The sequence below is a fragment of the Stenella coeruleoalba genome, assembly GCF_951394435.1.
Source record: "Stenella coeruleoalba genome assembly, chromosome: X".
In the NCBI taxonomy this organism is placed as follows: domain Eukaryota; kingdom Metazoa; phylum Chordata; class Mammalia; order Artiodactyla; family Delphinidae; genus Stenella; species Stenella coeruleoalba.
The window spans coordinates 11,987,011-12,011,952 of record NC_137152.1 but is presented as its reverse complement, the minus strand read 5'-3'; the positions used below and the strand labels follow the sequence as shown (position 1 = coordinate 12,011,952).

The 24,942-nt window shown below is 44.4% G+C and overlaps 1 protein-coding gene across 4 annotated transcripts in view; it reads left to right on the top strand.

Moving 5' to 3' along the window:
- The window catches only part of CLTRN (collectrin, amino acid transport regulator), a gene marked incomplete at its 5' end in the record, with an annotated part of 48,907 nt that continues 23,965 nt past the window's right edge, over positions 1-24,942 (top strand). Inside the window, 3 exons of one of the 4 annotated variants that reach the window (XM_079910346.1) lie at positions 2,421-2,479; positions 3,046-3,216; positions 16,596-16,681. In XM_079910346.1, coding sequence (XP_079766472.1) covers positions 16,635-16,681 — 47 coding nt within the window. Of the gene's footprint in view, positions 33-2,420; positions 2,480-3,045; positions 3,217-9,457; positions 9,481-11,539; positions 11,598-11,913; positions 11,973-16,595; positions 16,682-24,942 lie in introns of those variants that run through there. The other 3 variants (XM_079910347.1, XM_079910349.1, XM_079910348.1) reach the window with 3 other exon arrangements.

Sequence of the window (24,942 nt, the reverse complement as noted above, 5' to 3'; positions counted from 1 at the left end):
TGTGACCATGAGCTGGATGGGCCCTAGGGAAGGTAAGCTTTCTATGCTACATGCCCTTTGCTATCACTGATTATATATGCTCTTGGGTTTTACTTACACCGTCCTTATCTGCTGTTTTGCAGACAGAAATGTGTGAATGAACAGATTTTAACAGCCTTTTAGAATCACTTGTAGATTGTGTATTTATTAAATGCCTTGGCTCTTCAACTCTGCCTGGTTAAGCCATTTGTACTTATGCAAAACACCAAAAAAAACCAAAAAACAAAGCACAAAAACCTACTAAAGGTTACAGTTGCGTTGAAGAAAAATTCCTTGATTCTTATCAGATGGACCCTTCACTTTCTTGCCTTCTGATTTAGAAAGGAAGACAGCGTTTTTGCAATTCTCTGAAATTTAAATTAGAAGTTATGTTTCCTTATCTTGACTGAGAAAGTTCAGCTTGCTCCTCTCACCCACTTCTTCTCTATGATCCCAATATAGGGTTGCCAAAGGTTACATTTCTATAATTGCTTAGCGCACTGCAATTGCTCCAGCGCACTAATTGCTCCAGTGGAATGATATGAAATGCATTTCCCTCCTTCCATCAGATTTCCTCAATATTCATATTCAGTCAAAAGGAACGCAACTAATTGTATTCCAACTACGAGTGGTGGCAGCCTTTTGCCTGGCTCCAGGGACAACGGGGCAGGCGTGCACAGGCACAGAAATGGTGCCCTTGCTGCTTTCAGCCTTTAGGTGCATTTCAGACCTGGCACTGAGTTTACAATTTCTGAGTGAGGTAGGAAAGCCCTAGAAAGTTGAAAGGTTTTCATTTCCAAAATACTCAAGAACAGTGTAGCTCTTTATCAGGACCCAGAAGGGAGAGTGGGGGCATGGGGCTGGGGAACATTGGTTCACTGTGGACTTCAGTGCAGGCTGAGAACAGAGACCGTTCTGAGGGATGTGCAGGGGCAGCTTATGGGTAGCGTGTGGACAAGCTTCCTTCACCAGAGACTTCCAACTTCTCTCCATACTCCAGCAAGACTTTTAAGCAGCAGAGTGGAGATGACCAGAGTGTCAGCAAACGAAAAAGGGGAAGCAGAAAGCAATGTGGTTTTCAGTGGTTGACAGAGAATGAACTCTACTCAACATAAGGTGTACACATCTTCATTATCTCCCCATATTTCTCAAGCTTTCTCAGCAAAAAATAAACAAGAGAGAATTACACTAATAACAACGACTTTCCAGCATCCTCTGAGCAGTAGCTTTCAACTCACGCCACAAAGAATTACAGCCACCAACAGCGTCTGTATTTGGTAGGTTCTTCCCCTCTAGCTCCAGGACGGGGCACTAAAGAAAAAGGATAGAAGAAAGAATTGAGGAGTAGAGAAGACTCAGACTTGTCCACATGATATAGCTGCTGATCCCCTGCCCCGGGGGTGGTTGTGAATCCGTCCGTAGCCCTTGGTATAGTCAGGAAGAAAATCAACAACGCAGATATGAGTGAATCCAGTTTGCTGGGCCTCGGTTTCTGAAACTGCAACCCCCTTACTTCCCAGACTCTCTGGGACAGCTGTTCTACCTTTAAATGCACAAAACGGTAAGGGGGTGTAGTTTTCTGGTGACCCTCAGAGCGGAGGAACAGGACTAGAGTAGAGATGGAGCGACTCCCTGCCTCCCCTACCCCCATCGTACAGAGAAGCCCCGCCGGGACTGTGGCCATCCTAGCGGGGCCAACAGCTGTCCCGCCTCCGGGGCCCACTGCAGCGCCTGATCGTGTGTATGAGAGGATCCCTGTTCTCTCTGCTAGCCTACGCTCCCCTGCTGCCCACGCTCCACATCGCCGCCGGACTTTACCCGAACGTTCCCCATAGCGGGAACCACTCTGTTCGCTACCGGGATGAGAGGCTCAGGCGCGCGGCCATCTTGGCCACGCCCCCTTGTGCCTAGCCGCGCCCCTCACGCCGGGATACGTCATTTCGCCTATTACGTCACTTCCCCGCGCGCCCGGCCCACGTCCCGAAGAAGCTTAAAGTCCCGCCCTGGCCACGCTCCCCGTGTCGGAGCCCGAACCTGTTTTCCACCCAGCTCTGCACCTGTTCTCTGTCCTGACTGCCTGACTGCCCCTGCTGCCATCGCTCCGGGCCTCCGGCCGCGGTGACGCGCCGGCGCGCTAACTTGGGCCCACCTCTGGCCTCGCCGTGGGCCCACCCCTCCTTGGAGCCGGACCATCTTTGTTGCACACCTTAGAACTGTAAAGCCACGCCCCCACGGACATGCCGCGCCCACGTTCACGGTAAATCCTTACACTGCGCCTACACCAGGGCCCTCCTTTTTGTTACGTCACTTGCATCCCATACGCTACTCCGTGGCCCCGCCTTTTCATCGGAGTCCACGCCCCTGATCCGAGTCCTTTCACATTCCTCTTATCCTCTGGGCCACGCTCGTTTCGCTGACCCCCCGCCGCTCTCTTGTGCCCATTTCTCTGCTTTCCACTCTGGTAATTCCTCTGCCCACCTCTCCCGCAGTCTCGACCAAGCCTGTCTTGCCTTTACGAGCGGCTACGCACCGACTGAGTCCCACATTTTCAGGTCAAGCCTCTGTGCTACGCCGAGGCCACGCCCCTCCCGAAGTGGCCGTCGCTGCCGCTCCTTCCCACGGTTGTCCAAACCCCGCCCCTCAAGCCCGGGTTATATTCCACTCCCCTCTGTCCTGGCCAATCCCGGCGCTCCGCCCGTGCCGCACTGTACAACCCTGAGGTCCCCATTGATCACGCTAACTCCGCGCATGCGCGATTCCCTGCATTCCGCATTCCGCCATGGCCACTCCCTGGGTTCCCAGGCCATCCCCTTCTGGTTGGACTCTGGCCTGGTCCACGCCTCCTGCTCTCCCTCTGCTGGCCGAGCCTGGTCCTGGGAAGCCGCAGAGAAGCGGGCGGGCCTCACGAATTTCAGGAGAAAGTCGCCCGGGTCTCGGAGCTAGATGTTAGTGGCGTGTATAGGGTGAGACGAGCCTGCGGATCTCTGCTCCACGCCTAAAAATGGATTTTCTTCATATTTCTCCCAGTTCCAAACACCAGAAGTCCAAGAGCAGAAACCGGATAGGAAACGTAACTGAGGACCAACTGGAACTGTGTTCCTACCAGCTTCCCAGGCGACTTTAAATGCTAGCAGGCTGCATGGAGTAAGCACACTCCTCTACTTCCTGATGGATGTCTCCTTCAGACGACTTTTTTAGGTACCTTGTGCCCTCCTGCTGTCTAGGACCTGTGGAGACAACACCACACTTAGATTTCTGCTTCTGGCCCCCTACTTTGAGATTAATTTTCTTTACTCTCTCCATTTACATTTCTGGGTCCACGGAGAAAAGTGAAGCGGTTATTACCAGCTTTATTTATTTATTTTTTCCTGTCCAGAAACCTTTGAGTGGGCGCTCCTAGGGGAAGGGCACTTTCCATTAGCCATTCAGTTATTCATTCATTGAAGTCATATTTATGGAGTACTATGTTCCAGTGACAAGACAAACTTCAAGGGAGCTTATAGCCTGTTCCCCAGCTTGGGTTTGGATGGGACAAGAATTGATGAGAAAGTTAGGGAAGATGTGGTAAGGGGGTCGGTTATAGGTGGAAAAGGACTTGGTAAGTGCTGGTCTCTTTCTTTTAAATTGAGGGATAATTGACATGTTACATTTTATTGGTTTCAGGGGTACACATAATGATTCAATATTTATATAATTGTGAAATGATCACCACAATAAGTCTAGTTGACATCCACATATAGCTACAAATTTTTTTTCTTGTGATGAGACCTTTTAAGGTTTACTCTCTGCAACTTTCAAATATGCAACACAGTATTATTAACTGTAGTCACCTTTCTGTACATTGCATCCCCATGGCTTATTTATTGTATCAATATAACTGGAAGTTTGTAGCTTTTCGCCACTTTCACCCATTTTACCCACCCCCACACCCTGCCTCTGGCAACCACCAGGCTGTCCTCTGTATCTGTGAGTTAGGTGTTTTGTTTTTTGTTTGTATGTGTGTTTTTTAGATTCCACATATAAGTGAGATCATATGGTATTTGTTTTCTCTGTCTGGCTTATTTCACTTAGCATAATGCCCTGCATGTTCATTTGGGTTTTTTTGTTTTTTATGTTTTTTTGTTTTTTGCGGTACGCGGGCCTCTCAGTGCTGTGGCCTCTCCCGTTGCGGAGCACAGGCTTCGGACGCGCAGGCCCAGTGGCCACGGCTCAGGGGCCCAGCCGCTCCGCGGCATGTGGGATCTTCCCAGACCAGGGCACGAACCCGTGTCCCCTGCATCGGCAGGTGGGCTCTCAACCACTGCGCCACCAGGGAAGCCCCATTTGTTTGTTTTTGAGAAGCACAGTTTTTCTTGATTTTTAGTCCCAACGGAAATCCTGATTCCTCATCACAATGATGCTATGAACTAAGTAGGAAACAAGTGTCATAAAGTGTAAGTGTCATAAAGAGTTTCATACAGATCCCCTCAATGTAAACTGTTGCCACAATCACAAAGCACAACAAAATCAATTTTATGAACCACCCAAACTTTCCTGTTTATTTGAGATCACAGGCCCTCAGTGGTATGACTTAGCCAGGGCAGCATTTAGATCATCATTCCCCACGATGGCAAGTAAGTTTTAGCTCACATGTCGACTGACTGAATAACTGCATTGGGAAGTTTTGTGGCTGAGTCCAGGCTCCGAAGGAAAATGCTCTGTAATAGATTAACAATGTCTGTTGTGAGTCCAGGATGGATGAGTGGTTGCAACAACCTATCTGGCATCTCTGATTTGTAGTAATAGAGGTCTTGCATGCACGTCTTTTAGGCGGTCTTCAAAAACAACATTTCGTACTGTAAGTTTTTGATGTTTTCAGACAGTAGAAAGATCAAGGTCACCGTCACTGGGCAAAACTTAAGGGCAGAAACTTTGATGTGTTGATTACTTCATATGCTTTGTATATCAAGCAGAATGAGGGTAGCTTAAAATTCTGTTATGAAAATGAGAGCATCTAACCTGAAAGATACATGGCCCCTCTACCTCGTTGTAGAGGTTGGTAAAGGCGGTACCTATTGGCAGGGCTAAATGTGACTGGGTGACACTAACTGGCAGCCAGATATAAGATTAAGAATGGAAAATACTACTCCACAGAGCATGGTTACAATAATCTTTAGCCTAGAAAGAATATCATGACTTGTCAAAACTGTGAGAAAACTCTTTTTTTAAAAAAAATTAATTTATTTTGGCTGCGTTGGGTTTTCATTGCTGGGCACGGGCTTTCTCTTGTTGCGGTGAGCTGGGGCTACTCTTCGTTATGGTGCGCGGGCTTCTCATTGTGGTGGCTTCTCTTGTTGCGGAGCACGGGCTCTAGGCACATGGGCTTCAGTAGTTGTGGCACGCAGGCTCAGTAGTTGTGGCTCGCAGGCTCTAGAGAGCAGGCTCAGTAGTTGTGGCGCACGGGCTTAGTTGCTCCGTGGCATGTGGGATCTTCCCGGACCAGGGCTCAAACCTGTGTCCCCTGCATTGGCAGGTGGATTCTTAACCACTGCGCCACCAGGGAAGTCCTGAGAAAACTCTTAATACAACACCCAAGCAAAGTTGGAAAGAGTTAAACATTCAGGAAGAAATGTCAGTAAAGTCTTGTTTTTACTACATGGGACTTATTTTTTTTCATTTTTATTTTTAAAATTTTTATTTATTTATTTTCATTGAAGTATAGTTGGTTTATAATGTTGTGTTAGTTTCCGGTGTACAGCAAAGTGATTCAGTTATATATATTTTTTCAGATTATTTTCCATTATAGTTTATTATAAAATATTGGATATAGTTCCCTGTGGTATACAGTAAATCCTTGTTGCTTATCCATTTTATGTATAGTGGTGTGTATCTGTTAATCACATACTCCTCATTTATCCCCCACCTTTCCCCTTTGGTAACCATAAGTTTCTTTTCTATGTCTGTGAGTCTCTGTTTTGTATAAAGATTCATTTGTATTATTTTTTAGATTCCACATATAAGTGATATCCTATAACATTTTTCTTCCTCTGTCTGCCTTGCTTCACTTTGTATGATATTTTCTAGGTCCGTGCACATTGCTGCAAATGGCAATATTTCATTCTTTTTTATCACTGAGTAATATTCCATTGTGTATCTATACCACATCTTCTTAAGCCTATCGTCTGTTGATGGGCACTTGGGTTGCTTCCATGTCTTGGCTATTGTAAATAGCGCTGCTGTGAACATTGGGGTGCATGTATCTTTTCAAATTAGAGTTTTCATCTTTTCCGGATATATGCCCAGGAGTAGGATTGCTGGATCCTATGGTAGCTCTATTTTTAGTTTTTTAAGGAACCTGCATACTGTTTTCCATAGTAGCTGCAGCAATTTACATTCTACATAGGACTTATTTTAATGTATTGGTCTTCATGCAGATGAGACACTCAGACAGGCGCATATGCATCCTGTTTATGAAACCGTCCTTTAAATTGCTACCTTAGGAATATAAAGTTGGCAGAATTACACTCACTCAGTTTGTCTGAATTAATCTTCATTTCCAAACATTAGTGATTAACTTTCTCTGAACTAGAAAATTGTTACCCTGTGTGAAAAAAAGGCAAGGTTCATAATGGTTACAGTTGTTGATTAACCTACAAAATTTGATGAGCCTTCGAATATCGTAGCTTCAGATTTTTTTTCTCATCTTGAAAAGGGCATAAGGTACGGGAGTGGAGACAAAAATTTTCCAAAGCCCAGGGTTCCTTGTTTATCAAAGATACTGGGAGTTGTTTTTCTCTGGCTGGGAATGTCAAAACAATTGCAGTGTACCTCGTGATACTTCATTTCCACAGTCTTGAGCTCCTTAAACTGCCCATTTATGATTCAAATAAGTCAATTCAGTGTTATTAAATTACCCAATATTCATGGGCCGTGAGAAATGCAAATGGAACCAAATATAGTCCCTGCCCTCCAGGAGCTTAAAATTTGTAGGACCCAAAAGCAAATCATGTTGGCAATAGATCCATGTACAAATGTGAACAAAATGCTATGGGAACATAGGACAAAGAGAGAATAAAAAGTTAGTACATTAGACAAGTCCACAGCAAATAGTAACAGCTAAAAATCTATAACAAAAAGAAAAGAAAAGAAAGATTCCTCGAAGGAGGTGATCATTGAGATAGACCTGTAATAGTGGTTAAGATGTTTAAAGATTAAAAAATGAAAGCTCACAGTGTTCAAGGTTGTATAGGTTTACAAAATACCTGTTTGTGACAGTGAAACAGAACAATCAGCTTCAAAATTTAAAAGCTACATTGGTTCTCCCTGCTACATCTTGTTTTATTGCAGGTAAATGGAGCATACATAATCCCCCACATGCGTTTACAGCTCTGATGTACTTTAAAAGGCATCTTGTGTGAATCAAAAGAACAACTCACATGTTTTCTTTTCGTGTGGTCTCATATTTAATTCACCCTCCAGAGCAGTAGATCAATAGTTATGTGCCAAGAAACTGCTTTCCAGTAGTGTTGTGGAGTACAAAAAAGCACAGAGAAATCAATTTCTCTTTCCTGTCTCAGGAGACTCAGTGCCTTTCATATTGCTCACGGCTACAGTAGTCTCAATTTTTTATCTGCGTTCTCTAAACTCTAAATATTGGCAGTAAATAGGACCATATTCAGAATGATTGAAAATGCTTTATTTGCCATCATTACCACTGTTACTGATAAATTATTAAGCTCCTATTTGTGAAATTGCTGAAATGAGCATTGTATGAAGCAAGTTTGATATGAATTCTCTGGAGGTTTAATACTTAAAATTGTGCATGAAAATAAAGGCTAAGTATGTACAGGATTTTGAAAAGTGGAAGAAAAAAACCCGATATGTTGAGAGGCAAGAACAATAGCATCTAGTTCCACGTCTTTTATTGAACTCTCAAGCTCTTTAGTTGTTAAATCATTTTTAGCATGTTCCAAGTGATCCAGACCTTGTAAGAGTCTTCATATTTTACGTCAAGTTATTGACGGTGTCTTATTTTATCATTATACATTTTCTCTCTCTATTCATCTGACAGGACCTATAAAAGTCAATATTTTAAATCATTTCATTTTTGGCTGCTGTTTCTTTAGCTAATGACAAGTACTCTTCTAAGCAAATACTGGGGTATAGAAAAATAAAACTGTAACTATAGACTATTTAGAAAATAGAATGAGATCACTGTACATCTGTACTTCTTATGTCATGTGGCCAGAACAGTAGTCCAAGGAAAATTCATAGCCACAGATATTTTCACATTAACTGAGAAAGATTAAAAATAAATAAGCCTAGTAGCCAACTCAAGAGTTATAAAAAGAACAAGAAAACCAGTATGACAGAAAGAGTAAAGACTTAATAAATGTAAAGATAGATGAATCAGAAAGCAGAAAGAAAGGAATTAAAAATTAAATGCAAAATCTTGTTGTTTGATTAAACAACAACAAAAATAGGTAAATTTCTGGAAAGAACAAAGGGGGAATGAGAAAAAATTAATATATAACTAGAAAATATAAAGGGAATGTAACAGTGAATGGAGTATTTTATGGGAAATATTGTATAAAGTCCATGAGAAAACTGGAACATCTTAATGAAATGAATGCATTTCTTGGATACTGTAAACAGCGAAAAGGGACTCAGAAAGAAATACGAAACCTGAAATTACTGGCAATATAAGAAAAATTTAAAAGAACTCTTCCTCCGAAATATGTATGGTCCAGAATCTTCAACTCTGAATATTTTATTTCTTCTACATTTTCAAGTATTTGTAAACATAGACAATGTTAGAAATCTATCTGTACCATTTTCAACATGGTAATAATACGAGGGCTGGAGAAAAGAATCAGCGCTTGAAAAGGAACCTAAATATTCTTCTACAAAAATGGATTTAAAAACCTAAAGAAAGAAAAACACAGCAACTAAGTCCAGAAGCATGTTAGAAATCATCAAACTGAGCTTATCTAAGGGTTGGATCAGTGTAAAGAAATTTTAAACTATAATGTACCAAGTGGTAAAAATTCTCGGATCATAATAGATACTGAAAAGGCAGGGGATACAATTCAATATAGGTTATTGAATACAATTCAATAAAGGGAATTTTCAGTAAACTAGGAATAAAATAAATTTGATATATCTCATGATCTGTCAATTTTAAAGTGACTCACCAGGGAATTCCCTGACCATCCAGTGGTTAGGACTCCGTGCTTTCATTGCCAAGGGCACGGGTTCGATCCCTGGTCGGGGAAGTAAGATTCCGCAAGCCAGACAGCGCGGCATGCATGCATGCATGTATGCATAAATAAATAAATGAAAATAAAGCGACTCATCAGATCCCGTGGAGGGCCCATGTGATTGCCACCGTGATGTTTCCCTGTTCCCATAGGGCCACTACAGTGAGACAAAACAACAATAACATCACACGAGAACATACAAGAAGATCCAAGGCTACGGAAGGTGTGTTTCAACCATTAAAATATATTCACATTGGTCGTCCATGCGGGTAGTAGTATGGGTATTTAGTACTTTTCTCTTTTTGCCTCTCTGTATTTTCTGTACAGAACTTCTATTCTTTTTTCTATTGTTTTTAAAAATGAGACAACAAACATTGAGAAATCATAATTCAGAAGAGAAGAGATTTTCTTCTTTTTTCAAATGAGTAGCTTACACTGACAAAAACTCAGCATTTTACTGTCTTCAAGCCTCGTCACATAAGTGACTAAGTAAAAGCAGAAGAGAGACATTTGATATATTTATGAAGTTTTAAGGCGAAAAGAAGGCTGAATCAGATTTCTGTCTCGCTAACACAGCTTTGTTCCTTGATGCAAATAATCAGCTTTGTTATGTCTCTGTCTATTCCCTCCCCGCCCCCAGGATGCATTTATCTAGTCTAACATTTCCTAAGATAACTTCATCTAGTCTGACTATTTTCAGGGGTCAGCTATGCGGGCCCTTCCTTCTAGGAAATTTCCATTTCATCTAATAGTGAAATTTCTGGAATGACTACTAGGCTAACTTTTGGCCACTTCTCTCTCTAGTACAACTTTTCCTGACTCTGTGCCCCGGCAACCAAGGTGAAGGAGATGAGGAAAAGCTCTTAAGTGGAGTTAGCCAACAGCAGTGGGTCATCTACGATAAGCTGTCACCCTAACCAGGAAGGGGAGATGAGAAGTGTAGCTGTTGATATTTTTCTTGTTGCTGCTTTAAAAATCCAGATTGTCCGTTTAACAGCCGGGTCACCCGATCTAATTTTTCCATTCATGGTTTTCAAGCAACGAGGTGGAATGTGGGGACTGAACACATGCAGAGGCAGCATGGTAGAGAGGAAAGTCCTGACACTGACCCGCTGGGGGGCTTGATCGGCACCTGTAGAATGCCCACTAGGGGAAAGGTTCTTCTCCACTCACTGCCGTAGTCCTCAGAGCATCTCTGAGGTTTCGTTACTATTTCAGTTTTGATCAGTGATGACCCTGAGACACAGTCGGGTTCAGTGTGGTGGAGATAGGGTTCAAGTGTAAGTCATCCAGGCTGGTAAAGTGACACCCATTCCACTCCCTGTTGCCAGCAATGCCTTAAATACTGGATCCTCGGTTTCCTCATATGTAAGATGATTATACCACAGCAACTGTGGGCTGCTGTTTTGAGGATTAGAGAAATAATTCAGCAAAGCTAGTTCATGGTCGGTAGCTCCTAATTACTGTCGTGTAGCTGCACTGAGCAATGTAGTTGCTTAGCCACATGTTTCTACTTAAATTAACTTAGTAAAAGTTCATTTTCTCAGCAGCACTGGCCCCATTTCAAGTGCTCAACAGCCACCGATGCGTAGTGGCGTCCGTATTGTATACATAGTGTATAGTGCAGATATAGAACATTTCCATCATCACAGAATGTTCCATTGGATCGCACTGCTGTACATCATTAACTTTTGATTTTACACAGCTACCAGAGCTTAGCGCTGAGCAAAACCATTCTCTTTGAGTTGGAAACTCTCCTGAATGTTTACCTGTGGAGGTGAGAGTCTAATGAGGCCAGTCTTGGAAGGGTGTCCTTTGTTCACCAGAGATAGAAAGGAGTGATGTTTGTTTCCTAAATTAAGAGAGTCTATCTATACGCCAGAGATATTTCAGCCCTGAAAAGATGGGACGTTCATGCCAAGGTAAACCTCCAGAAAGGACTAATGCTTTCCACTGTGCATTTAACCAGACAACAACAGAAGAAAGGTGGGGGGAGGATTCCGACTTTTGGGTCAGCAGAGAAAACATTCTTTAGAGGTAGAATTTGGAAAGGACAGCTAATCTGTTTTCCAAACAGATTTTCGTAAATAACTGACAGGAGATGGGCTGCTTCTCTCAAAAGTATTAACCCAGATGATGGGGGTTAATCATTAAACCTTTTAGTTGGTGGCTTGCTTGTTTGTCTGATATTCTAATCCGGGTCACAGAATGGCTAAGGCAGCTTTAAGCGAAGGGTGGATTTTTTTTCCCTCCGTTTGTCTTGTGTTTTCCACTTTGAAAGAATGTTGTGGCTGCTCTTTTTTCTAGTGAGTGCTATTCATGCCGAACTCTGTCAGCCAGGTACGTAAGCCTTGAAACTTCAAAATAGATGAACAGTTTTCTAAATGATTGACAAGTCTCTGCCTGAAAGACTTCTTTATTTTTCTAAATCTGCCGTCGTGTCATGGCTTGAAAGTTGAGCCTGTGAATGTTTTATGAGTTTGAAATTAAAATTTCAGCCATTTAAGATGATTGCAGTTAAACTTCCGGAAGTATCTGGGGCAGTTTACTTGCAATTCTGTTGATTCGAGTTGCATTAAATATTAGCATCTATCAGGTTCCATTTTGGCAGATTTTATCATCATATAGTGCTCTCTGTCTTTTCTCTCTCTGGCAGATGCAGAAAATGCTTTTAAAGTGAGACTTAGTCTCAGAACAGCTCTGGGAGATAAAGCAGTAAGTGAAGAAACTTGTATGTTCCATTAAAATTTTGTTTGCTGATAACACTGCTTTCTCTTCATAGTTATCTTAAACTTGTATAGATTGCTTCTAAAGACCTGAAATCTGATATTTTCTTAAAGCAAAAAAGATTGTAGTGAAATAGAAATTGTTAGTAAAGTGATTTTGCCTGAAGTATTTAATCTGCAGTGTGTGCTGGAAAATATGTGAAGTTCTGTGCTGCCCCAAACAATTTTGCAAGCCTGCACGTTTCAGCCTAGCAGAGTGGAGCAGAGGGGCCTGAGTCAGGCTCTCAGGTGTGGGCTGGGCTCTGCTCCTCACCGTTGTGGTCATTTGAACTTTGTCAGTGACTTTTCTCATCATTGAAAGGAGGGCACATTTCACCCGCATGAGATCTTTCATGGCACAAAACGTTCCAATTCTCAGGTGAGGTTTCTTCAATTCTTCTCAGATGTCAAAGTAATAGCATGAAATATATGCTTATGAAATTAAAGTTAAAAAAATACTCATGGGGCTCCGGTAGCTATAGGAACAGTAAAGACTGTTGAATTAATAAGATGGAGTTGTGTCATTCTAGTTTTGGTTTTCCGGCATGGTCTGTGACCATTTTCCCGAATAGAAGGTGATAGTAAGACGCCTCAGGCTAGAGATGATAAAAGAGTGCTAAAGATAGTTGGAAGTATTCAGTTGGCAGGGCAATCCAGTTTTGTTCGCTCACTCGCTCCGTGAGTAATAATCATTCTAACCGCCACCATTCCTTGAGAACTTAGTTTACTTTCTAGCTGGGACCCTTCTAATCACTTTGCTCACATCAGCTCATTTAGCCTTCACAACAACCCTTTGAGGAAGGTGGCATGGGTATTCTCATTCTCATTAGGTGGATGAGAAAACTGAGGTGCAGAGACATTACGTGGCCTACTCAAGATGTCAAGTCAGCAAGGGGCAGGGGTCAGGTTTGAACCCAGGCAGTCTGACTGCAGAATCCACCATCTCTGCCAGTGCGTAGGGTTGCTTATCTCAGGATCCTCTGAGGGCAGGCACCGTGCTGGACGCTGGGGATGCAGTGCAGCTAAAACCAGGCTTATCCTTGCCCTAGGGGAGCTTATAGTAGTGGAATTGGTTGCATATTAATGAACCAAATGCAAGTGTGTAATCTTGGCAAGCGTTACAGGGAGGAGAAGTACGTAGGGGCTTTGGCCTCACGAGGGGCCGCAGGGACTGGCATTTGCTGTGAGGTCTAAAGCAGGAGTAAAAGTGAACCAGGGGATGAAAGGAAAGAGGGTGGAGGGACCAGCACATGCAAAGGCTTATTATAGGAAGGAACTTGGGGAGAGTGAAGGGTGGAAGGAGGGCAAGGTGCCTGGAAGTGGAGCAGTGGGGAGGACCATGGCGCATGATGAGCTTCGGGTGGAAGGAAGGGTCAGGCCAAAGAATGTGTGGACTGTGTTGAGGAGTTTTGATGTTATATATATATATGTATATATATATTTTTTTAATTAATGTATCTATTTATTTATTTTTGGCTGCGTTGGGTCTTTGTTGCTGTGCACGGGCTTTTCTCTAGTTGCAGCGAGCGGGGGCTACTCTCTGTTGCTGTGCACGGGCTTCTCGTTGCGGTGGCTTCTCTTGTTGCAGAACACGGGCTCTAGGCATGCTGGCTTCCGTAGTTGTGGCACGTGGGCTCTAGAACGCAGGCTCAGTAGTTGTGGCATGCGGGCTCAGTAGTTGCGGCTCACAGGCTCTAGAGCACAGCCTCAGTAGTTGTGGCGCACGAGCTCAGTAGTTGCAGCTCACGGGCTCTAGAGCGCAGCCTCAGTAGTTGTGGCGCACGGGCTTAGTTGCTCCATGGCATGTGGGGTCTTCCCGGACCAGGGCTCGAACCTGTGTCCCCTGCATTGCCAGGCAGACTGCTAACCACTGCACCATCAGGGAAGTCCTTGATATTATCTTTAAAGCGACGAGGAGTTTCGTGGAAGGGGCGTCATGACAGAATTTGTGTTTACAAGACACTTTGGCTACAGTGTGGAAGACAGAGTCCAGGCGCCTGGAGTAGAGAGGAGGAGCCAGTTGGGAGGCAGGTGGAGTAGTGCAGGTGGGAGATGATGGCTATTTGGAGTATGGTGTGTTGGTGGAGGGGGGGGGCAGTGAGGGGATTTGAGAGTCACGGGGATGGGATGACAAGGAAGAGAGGACGACGGGTGAAGCATAAGCTTTTGTTTCTAATTATGCAACTGGATGCCTGATGGCCCATTTATGAGTCAGGGAACCAAGAACCAACAAGAAAACCATGGCTTTAATTTTGGACTTACTGAGTTTGAGGTATTATTGACAAACAGGCAAGGACAGAGCTGGCTTGAGATACACATTCCTGCGTCACCTGCACTGAGGTGGTAATGACAGTGCTGAGGGAGAAAGCGGAGGGTGGCAAGAGGAGAGGGGCTAGCCTTGAGTTTAGCGATTCTCGAAAGCTTAAAGCCCTTGTAGAGGAGGGTGAACCTGCAAAGGAGGCAGAGGGGCAGGAGGACAACCAGGACGATGCTGTATCACGAAAGGGAAGAGAGTGCCTTCAGATGAAGGGACTGTTCAAGAGCATCAAATGCTGTTGAGAGGCCAAGCGAGGCGTGACTGAAAACTGCTCATTGTGTTGAGCAACGTGAAGGTCATTGGTAACGTGAGAGAGCCGCTTTGTGGAGTGGAGTGATTGGAAGGCAGATGGTGGAGGAGGTTAAGAATAAGTGGGCAATGGGGCTTCCCTGGTGGCGCAGTGGTTAAGAATCTGCCTGCCAATGCAGGGCACATGGGTTTGAGCCCTAGGTCCGGGAAGATCCCACATGCTGCGGAGCAGCTAAGCCCGTGTGCCACAACTACTGAGCCTGCGCTCTAAAGCCTGCAAGCCACAATTGCTGAAGCCCATGTGCCACAACTGCTGAGCCCGCGTGCCTAGAGCCCGTGCTCCGCAACAAGAGAAGCCATCACAATGAGGCCCGCTCACCGCAATGAAGAGTAGCCCCTGCTCGCCGCAACTAGAGAAAAGCCCACGCACAACAACGAAGACCCAACACAGCCAAAAATAAATAAAATAAATAAATTTATATATTAAAAAAAAGAGTAAGTGGGCAGTGACCATGTAAAGACAGAAGGATGGACAACTCCTTTGGGAATTTTGGCTCTGAAGGGCAGGAGAGAGACAGCAATGGGTAGAAGAAGGAGGACTAAATAAAGTGATTTAGTTTTGCTGTTGTTTTAATGGGAAAGAGTTGAGCGTGGTTCAGAGTCAATGGACAGCCTCCAGTCAGCACTGAATGCACAGAAGAGAGGGGAAAACTGTATTGTTTAGATCCTGGGAAGGGCCGAATGGAAGCGTTCCTAATAGAGGTGGACAGAACAGCCGTTGACAGGAGGAGAAACACCACATCTGGCCCTTCGGGGGAGGATGTGGATAAGACATGTGCCTATGGAGGAAGTTTTGTACTTGGTGTCAGGAGGGCGGGGGAGTGTGAGTGGATGACTCGAGATGTATCAGTAACTTATGAAACAAGAGCTCCTAGTGAGAGTGAGGTTTGAGGGAAGCACTGAGATTTGGGGAGGCCTGAAGGAGCTTTGAAATAGTCATTGTGAAGTTTGAGAGAGAGAAAACTGATGGAGAATCCTAAGGGGATCCCGGGCAATTTGGGAGTAGGTCATCATGAGTTTAGAGTTAAGCCACAGAACCTGTTTTGTGATTTTCTCCAGTTACACTTGATTACCACCTAAAATGTGGGGTCAGCCACTTCAGTTTGCTAGGGCTGCTGTAACACAGTACCACAGATTGAGTGGCTTAAACAACAGAAATTTGTTTTTCTCTCATTCTGGAGGCTGGAAGTCCAAGATCAAGGTGTCAGCGGGGTCGGTTCCTTCTGAGTTCTGTGAGGGAGGGATGTGTTCCAGGGCTCTCCCCTTGGCTTCTAGATGGCTGTCTTCTCCCTGTGTCTACACGTCTTCCCTCTGTATGTGTCTGTGACAAATCTCCTGTTCTTCCAAGGACACCCGTCATATTGGATTAGGGCCCACCCTAGTGATCTAATTGTAACCTGATCACCTCTGTAAAGACACTATCTCCATATATGGTTCTATTCTGAGGTACTGGGGGGTTAGGATTTTAACATATGAATTTCTTTGTAGGGGGGTACAATTCAGCCCATAATACACACATACACTCAAGTTTTCAGCTAAGAGTATAAAAAGTAAAATTGTACCAGTGTTAATAAAGGGAAGGAAGCTGAGAAGGGGAGTCAGTTTATGAGGGAAAGGTGAAAGGGAAGAAGGGAATCAACTGTTTATGTCCAGGATGAGATGTCCAAGTGACCTGTTTGTTGACTGGCTACTAATACTGCAGATTTGGAAGAAGATAATGCAATGGGAAACACACCACACTTACAATGATAGAATAGCCGGGAAACTCTATCCTGAACATTATGGTGACATGATTTATCATGGTCTCCAGTCTTTATTGTATGAGGAAGATGAGAGAGAGACACAGACAGACACACACCAACACCAGTGTGGCCACAGTTAGAACCCAGTGGACCAATTTTTACCCCATGCCTCTTCACTTTACCTTCGGTTTTACTTCTCTTTCAGTACGCCTGGGATACAAATGAAGAATATCTCTTCAAAGCGATGGTGGCTTTCTCCATGAGAAGAGTTCCCAACAGAGAAGGAACTGAGTAAGTAAGCAATGAAAAGTCTAAATTGATTGTTTGCAAGTATTATTTGAGACAGGACATTAATTCAAAACTCAATCTTGAAAATAAGGTATACATCTAATTTTTAAGGGACCCACATTTTAATTCAACATTAAAAAGAACCTTTATAATCTAGCTCAGCTTACAGTTTATATCATGTTCTAACAATGCTCTTCATTCAATAGGCACTATGAAGATAAATATAAAAATTTGTAGTTACATGTCATAAGCTTTCTACATTTCTCTCTCTCTCTGCATATATATATTATATAAGTTGAAGTTATATAAGTTGAAGATTAAGATGCTGACAAGGTAGATTTCATTCTGAGGCCTCTTCTTTCAGCTTGTAGGCAACACCAGATCTTTGTATGCTCACACGACCTCTTCTTTGTTGAGGGGGAAGTGGCAGGGGAGAGAGTGAGCATTCTGGTGCCTTTTTGGATGAGGGCGCTAATCCTCTCTATCAGGGCTCCACCATTATGACCTCATTTAATTGTAATTATCTCCTTATAGGCCCTATCTCCAAATATTAATACATTCACATTTGGGGTTAGGACTTCAATATATGAACTTGGGGGGCAAGGGGATAAGTGCATAGCACTCATTTTGAAAATAACTTACATATGTATAGGTTCATTGCACTGTTGGTATCTATCATAGCACCTTGTTTATTTTCTTCAAAGCCTTAGTACAACTTTTAATAGTTTTACATTTGAATCTGTTCTTCCAAAGGAATCTTCCCTATTTGTGATGTTTCCTTCCATCTCCATTTGTGATTAGGGTAACACTCCTGGTTTCTCTCTACTCCCTTACTTCACTCTTCCCTTGAGAGGTGAAATGACTGATTTGATTGGTGGGCTGGAGGGATAAACTGGGCATGGGTTCCCTTCTCTTGAGGAGCCGGCCTGCCCTCAGCATGCATTTTTCTGTGCTGCCCCTCACACTAAGTACAGAATCAGGCCCTGCCTGGGCAAGCTTACACACCCACACGGCTGTCCGTGCTGTCTGTAGCTGTAGACTGTTTAGATTGGTAGGTGCCAGATCCTAAGGTGTTAAATATCTTGCATAGTACACCAGAATATGGCGATACCTGCCTCGGTTCAGCTCTGCCTGGGTCACTATAGATGAATTTATCTCATCGCAGGATATTTTTAAAATTAGGAAGGAAATTTGCCTTTTATTTTGGTCTCCTGTCTGCTTCATTCTTTTGTCTTAATTTTATTGAGAACTTGGCAGAGAGGGTTTCTATTTTTGTCTTCCTCAGACCCACAATGTATTATGCATGGGCTGTGAATATAAGGGATAAAACAGAAGAGTAAAATTTGGGGGAGCAAAATAAACATATGATATGTGGATTTGCATTACACAAACACACACATATATACACAACACACATATGTATTTTTTCACACATATGTATTTTAAGATACGTAACATATTCACATGATTCAAAAAATTAAAAGAAGGAGGTGTAAGGTAAAACAAAATGATGCCCTACGTGAACTTTACTCTTGTTTTATAGATTTTTAGAAAAGATATATTTGCCTTTATCTTATGCCTTTAAATGGAAGCATTCTTTCCAAAACAATTTATAATAACCTTTTAAAAATTAAAACGAGGGCTTCCCTGGTGGCGCAGTGGTTGAGAGTCCGCCTGCCAATGCAGGGGACACGGGTTCATGCCCCGGTCTGGGAAGATCCCACGTGCCGCGGAGCGGCTGGGCCCATGAGCCATGGCCACTGAGCCTGCGCGTCCGGAGCCTGTGCTCCGCAACAGGAGAGACCACAACAGTTAGAGGCCCACGTACCACAAAAAAATAAAATAAAAAAATTAAAATGAGAAGATTGCCTTCCAAAAAATAAAAAAGGAAAAATATAAGGAGAAGAGGGAACCCATGTACACCATTGGTGGGGACGTAAATTGTACAGCCACTGTGGAAAACAGTATGGAGGTTTCTCAAAAAACTAAACATAGAACTACCATATGACCCCACAATTCCATTCCTGGGTATATATCAGAGAAAAAGAAAAACCCTAACTCAAAAAGATACATGCACCCCAATGTACACAGCAGTGTTATTTACAATAGCCAAGACATGGAAGCCACCTAAGTGTCCATCAACAGAAGGATGGATAAAGAAGATGTGGTGTACACACACACACACACACATATCCACATATATACATATACATACAATGGAATACTACTCAACCGAAAAAATGAATGAAAATTTGCCATTTGCAACAACGTGGATGGACTTGGGAGGCTATTATGCTTAGTGAAATAATAAGACGAGTACTGTATGTTATCACTTATATGTGGAATCTAAAAAATAAAGTAGTGAGTATAACGAAAAGAAACACACAGATATGGAGAACAAGCTAGTGGTTCCCACTGGGGAGAGGGAAGGGGGAGGGGCAAGATAGGGGTAGGGGGTTAAGAGGTACAAACTACTATATATAAAATAAATAAGCTACAAGGGTATATTATACAGCACAGAGAATATAGCCAGCATTTTATAATAGCTATAAATGGAGTTATAGCCTTTAAAATTGTGAATCACTGTGTTGTACACCTGAAACATATAATATTGTACATAAAACTATACCTCAATTTTCAAAAACGAAAGAAAAGAGAAAAATATAAGGAAAACAGCCGCTGGTCGTCTCACAATGCTAGCCCCTCAACTAGTCTCTTTTTATCTTATTGTCATTTTTGATCAACAGATTTTATACATCGCTGTGTTCATTGTATTATTACATCCTCTTAGTACCTAAATTTCACCTTGTAAATGACTATGTTATATCACATTTCCATTCTTAGGAAAAGTTAATTTAAATATGTAACATTTCAGATTAGTTTTGAGGAATTCACTTTGGGAATTTGATTTTTCGGAACCCGGACATTGTAGGAGTCTGTGAATATGTAATCTGGTTTATTTGCAAAGGTGTTTTAATTGGAACTGGGTGCATAGGCTCTATAGAGGCTTTTGTTGCCAATGTCAGTTGAAAAATTGAAAAGCGCACACCTAGATTGGGGTCAACAAATTGTTTTCCTGTAAATGCTCAGGCAGCTTGAGTCCCAGCAGTACTGCTCTCAGGCAGCTGAGCGATGAGGGCTGCCTCATGAATCGGGATGTGTTTAAGATGCAGTACAAGTGCTGCCCCCTAACGGTGGCTGCTTCTTTACATGAGCAGGTTTCCTCTATGGGAAAGGGCACCACACAATGCAAGATGAATTGAAAACAACTTCCCAGACAGGCTGCCTCTCCCGAGTGTGGTGGGTAATAGAAAGGCACCACTAGCTTGGCAAATGGATCCGATTTTAAATGTGCTTTTCAGAGGTCTTTTGGTGCCAGTGTGAGGCAGAGTGGATTCTAGAGGGTGGGAAGTATGCCTGTTAGGATGGCTTTAGGGATTCAAATCTTGAACATTGGCCGATTTTTTAAATCGTTTTTTTCCTATCCTGTCACTGCTTATTCTATGGATACTGCAGAAAACTTAGAGCTACTGAGATGCACTGGGTGGAAGATGTAAAGAGTAACTCACTACAGATAGTCAAATAATGAACAGAGTAATGAAGACTCTTCGTCCCACCTTTCACTCAGTCCTAACTACGGTATCTCATATCAAGCGCGATCACCTCCAGTGACACAGGGCTCAGTGTCTCCTCTGCATATCTGGGAACGTACCGCCAGCCTACCCTTGACCCAGTATAAGCTGGATTGACTCTGCCAGAGGGTGTTCTTTCTAAAGCGAGGTCCTGGCCACATCCATGAAGGACTTGCAGGAGAGCTGAACGGGTCCAGTCACCATGACCCCAAGCGGGCAGTGGAAGAGAAGGTCGAGGGTCCGAGAGGCAGAGGGCGAGGCCCTGCAGGGAGGGTGCGGCGTGTCCACGGCCTTCCCCGCAGGACAGGGGCGGGGATGGGTCCCGGTGCGTGTGCACCACGCAGCCCGCTGGGAGCTGACAGCTGGGTCCATGTGATGGGCGTCCACTAGCGCCCAGGCCACACTAGTGGCCCCCTTGCGTGTTCCCCTGCCCACCTCAGGTCAGGCAGAGCTGCTCGTAGAGAGAGGAGTCGTCTGCGAGAGGAGAGAGGGGCACATCCCTCCCCAGCTCGCAGACGTTCCCAGGGCCACTTCCAGCTGCCACCAGAGTAGCAGCACCTGGAGCGTGAGCCACCGTGATGGTGTCCCCAGCCACTGAGACTGTCCCATGGGTGGAACAGAAACTGGCGCCTGCCTCTTAGCTGGAGAAGTCTGAAGGCAAAGGCTGGCTTGAGCCTCCATGACTGGGTGAGAGAGGGCGGCTTTGCCAACAGCCTGCACTCGGACGGCTGCCCGCCCGGCCCGGGGCCAAGCAGAGGCCTCCGGAGGGAGCTGCACGAGTTGCTGCCTGTGGGGCCCGAGATCCAAGTGCAGGGCAAAGGGAAGGCGGCAGAGCGGGCAGGGAGGGGCGAGATGGAAGCCTTCGGCCCTGGCCAGAGTGCGTCGTCCTTGTCAGGGGAAGGGGCAGTGCACAGGTCCCCAGACGGTCTCCTGAGGCCCCCCGGGTGCACTCTGGGTGGAGAACGCGAGGACCTGCCCCGGCAGGGGCCACCAGCGGCCAGAGGGCAGCACAAGGAGCCTGGCTAGGGTAAAAGAAGCTTCCCTTTTTCTCTGCTGTCGGATCCCCGCGCTCTCCCACCTCCCTTTTCCATCCCCCAGTGAGCGGGACTGCGGGGAGGTAAGGGGCGAAGCGCAGGAGGGGTGGAGCCAGGAGAGTAAAAGAACAGAGCAGGCCGCTGAGGCCAGCACGGCCGGGGCGAGGGAAGCCGTGTGTTAGGGGCGGGAAGACAGTTCGTCTAGGTTTTGATCAGACCAGACCGGCCTGAGCTCTTTAAGGGCCAGAAGTGACAGGCAAGCTCCATCGCGCCTCCTCGAGATGCTGTCAGGGAGTGAGGGAGAGAAAGCTGACAGAGCGCCCACGGCAGTGGTGTGAGAAGCAGAAGCCTCTTCTTCATGGTGCTCCCCTGAGGCCGCCTGTGCGCTACACTGCTGGATGGGGGCCAGAGAATTAAGTAACCTCTGTTGGAAGCCTCCTGTGTAGGCTGCTAGGTAGGCCCTGAGATTTAAATGATGGGTAAATCCAGGTCCCACACAGCACAGGCCCACACCCAAGAAGCCGGCCCTGGGAGTCATGGAAGACGGACGAAATGTGACAGAAACAAGACAGTTCCTTTGAAGCATTACTTACAAATCTTGATATCAAGTGGTTTTCTTGCTCTTCCCTGGATTTTCTTAAAAGTAGAATGGAAGAGGGAAGGACAAGTTTAAGTGGTAGAAAGTTCTGGTTTCATTAGATCAGATTACTTGAAGGTTTCTTGGGACTTTGATTGAAGATGGTAAACAGGTGTTTTCAAGTTTTTATAATAAGGTTTAGGCCAGATTTTCTAAAATAGTTTCATAGGAATTTTTAAATGTTGAAAGTATTATTATCTCAGGAAAATATGATTAAGTTTAAACTTTAGTCTATTTTCCAGGAAAACTGAGAAATCTAATTGCCTAGTTTACTCCAATATTGGTTTTTTAGAATAATTTATCATTTTTAGCAGGAGAGGCAGAAGTCTAACTCAGGCCTAGCGTTCGTTCCCTTTCTGAGGAAAATGCTGTAGGGTACGGAATGGATTTCTTCCTCTGCCTAATTATTCAAGGATAAGCCTTGTGATCTAAGAACGAACAACATGCTCTTGTATCCACGGTAAGGGGATTAACGGTCTCGTGCCTGTTAAACAGCAGCCCAGCTCCTGTTTAGTCCTTTGATTTCCAGAAACAAGAGCCCGATTCTTCCCACCCTAGTTGGCCCTGTCTGGCGCCACTGATGAGGAGTGGCAGTGGAGCCAGTTCTGAGACAGTTACCTTCAGACCAGGGCTCCCCACACTTGAGGAATGGGAGTGGACCCTTCTACCCTTTTAGTGATTTGCTGACAGGAGCGACTGTATATGTGTAAATACTACAGCTTTGTGAAGCAGTCGGACAAAATTGTTATTCCAGTGAATACAAAGAATTCCATCAGACCCATCTATATTTACAAATCTTGAAAGTGTAGGTTTGCTGTTTAGCTGTGCTGATGCCATTTCAGTCATTATTTATTTATTTTATTGAGGTATAATGGACAGATCACATTATATTAGTTGCGGGTACACGACATAATGATTCGATATTTGTGTGTATTGTGAAATGATCACCTCAGTAAGTCTAGTTAACATCCGTCACCGTGCATTGTGATATAATCTTTTTTCTTGTGAGGAGAACTTTGTAAGATTTAGGCATTTCAGTTTATTCATTACATCAAAACATACTTTAAAAGACATGTTTAGTTCAGTAAGTGCTGTCGGCTGATTAATTTTTCATTTTGTGCAAATCTTAGAGGACATTCAGTGTGGTCACATTTAGAAGAAAGGGCGTGGAAGAAGTCACGCTGGTTGGACATAATCTATCACTGGAAGGAATCTGCATCTTTTGGTCGCTAAGTAAATTATCTACCGAAATCTATAAATCACTCTTCATGTTACTCCCTTTAGCACCCACTTTCCTTATATGTACACTTCCTCTTGGCTACCTCTATCTGCACTATATTCAGGAGTCTTCTTATACTAGAGAGTTGTCTGTGTTATGTTGTCTGAATATTTGTGATTGGGGAAACAAAGTTTTAGGGAAGTAATCTCCCTCCTTTCCTTCCTCCCTTTTCTGTTATGGCCGTGCTGGCCCAATTTACTTTCTCAGTTACTCTCTCTTGGAATAAGGTAGAAACAGTGAGTAAAAACAGTGGAGCTCATTACTCCGTTCTGTTAGTTCATTCATCCATCTATTCATATCACAGTCACTGAGCGCCCACACGGGCCACACTTCAGGAGTACAGGGCCGCACAGTGCAGGGTAGGCTTGGGCCTTGGCCTCGTGGCCCAGGGCCCAGAGAAGTCTTGTGTTGCAGATGGACAGAGTGTTTGATAGGCTCCCAGGGAACGCTCAGCTGATAAAATTGAAAACGATGCTCAAAGCTTGGAGACTATGAAGTTCTACTGTGGGTAGAAATTAGAGCCCCTCCTGACAAAGACTGTGGACAAACCACGTGGAATCCAGAAGCCCTGTGCCCTCCCCTCTGTCCTGGGTCTGTTCTCCGACGGAGCATGGCGTCTTGTGGGCAGATCCGGGCATCTCGGGAGTTTTGGCTCCCACTTTGGTTTTAATCTTCTGGTGAGCTCACACTGTGACCTTGATCTTCAAGCGTCTTAATAGCACTAAACTCCTAGACCCGGCACTCATGGGCAAGGTCGTGCAATCTAAATGCGCCTGCAGTAGAACTCTTTTCCTAACCCTCCCTAACCATAGTAGCTAATCATTGTTAGCTCTTGGTAAACATCTGTGAGTGAATGAAGCATGCTTAACGTCCTGACTCTTAAACCAGGGCCCCGTCTACTGGGCTGCAGTGGACACAAGCAGACGGTGTCCCACCCACCATTTCTCCCTCGTGTTGCACCTGAGTCCCCTGGGTGGATACTCCCACGGTGAAGGTGGCGGGAATGGCCACAGTAGAAGGAGCTCCCCGCCGCCTGCATTTTATCTCTTGTTGGACCTCAGTGTCTTACTCTTGCGGTACCCAGGACATCCGTTAATTTCCCAAAGGGTCATCCAGACAAGGAGGAAGCCCCAGCCCACGAGGGTGTCTCCATCGTCCTATGCAGCCTCTGCCTTGCAGCTGGCTCCAGAAGCAGGGCTGTGCTTTCCCCTGGCCCTTTCCCCACAAGCTCGCTACTTTGGGAAGTGGGTTTACTCATTACCAGTTCAACTGCCTGGATCGGAACAAAATGTAAACACATCTCTGTAGTTCTGTTTCTATAGTTGATATTTGTAGAGCAGAAGCTTACTGTTTTGTGTGCTTAAAATCTTTGACTTACTTTTCCTGGCTAAACCATCATGTAGGAGGGATACTTACTACTCTTCTACTGAGGAAGACCCTAAGCAGTTAACCGTACCCTGACTGACACACGAAGGTCTCAAGCCCTTTCTAGTAACTCACGCAGAGTGCAGTGCCTTGTCTCATGTCTAGCAAATGGCAGGTAGTAAACTTCAGAATAAAAGCTTGATTTATAGAGTTTCAGCCCAGGATGTTTTGTATGTAACAGTAACTGTCTCCATTGAAAATGTTGAGTTTAATATTTTCAGCCAGCAATTTTAATGTTTTGGACATCTTTATTTCTA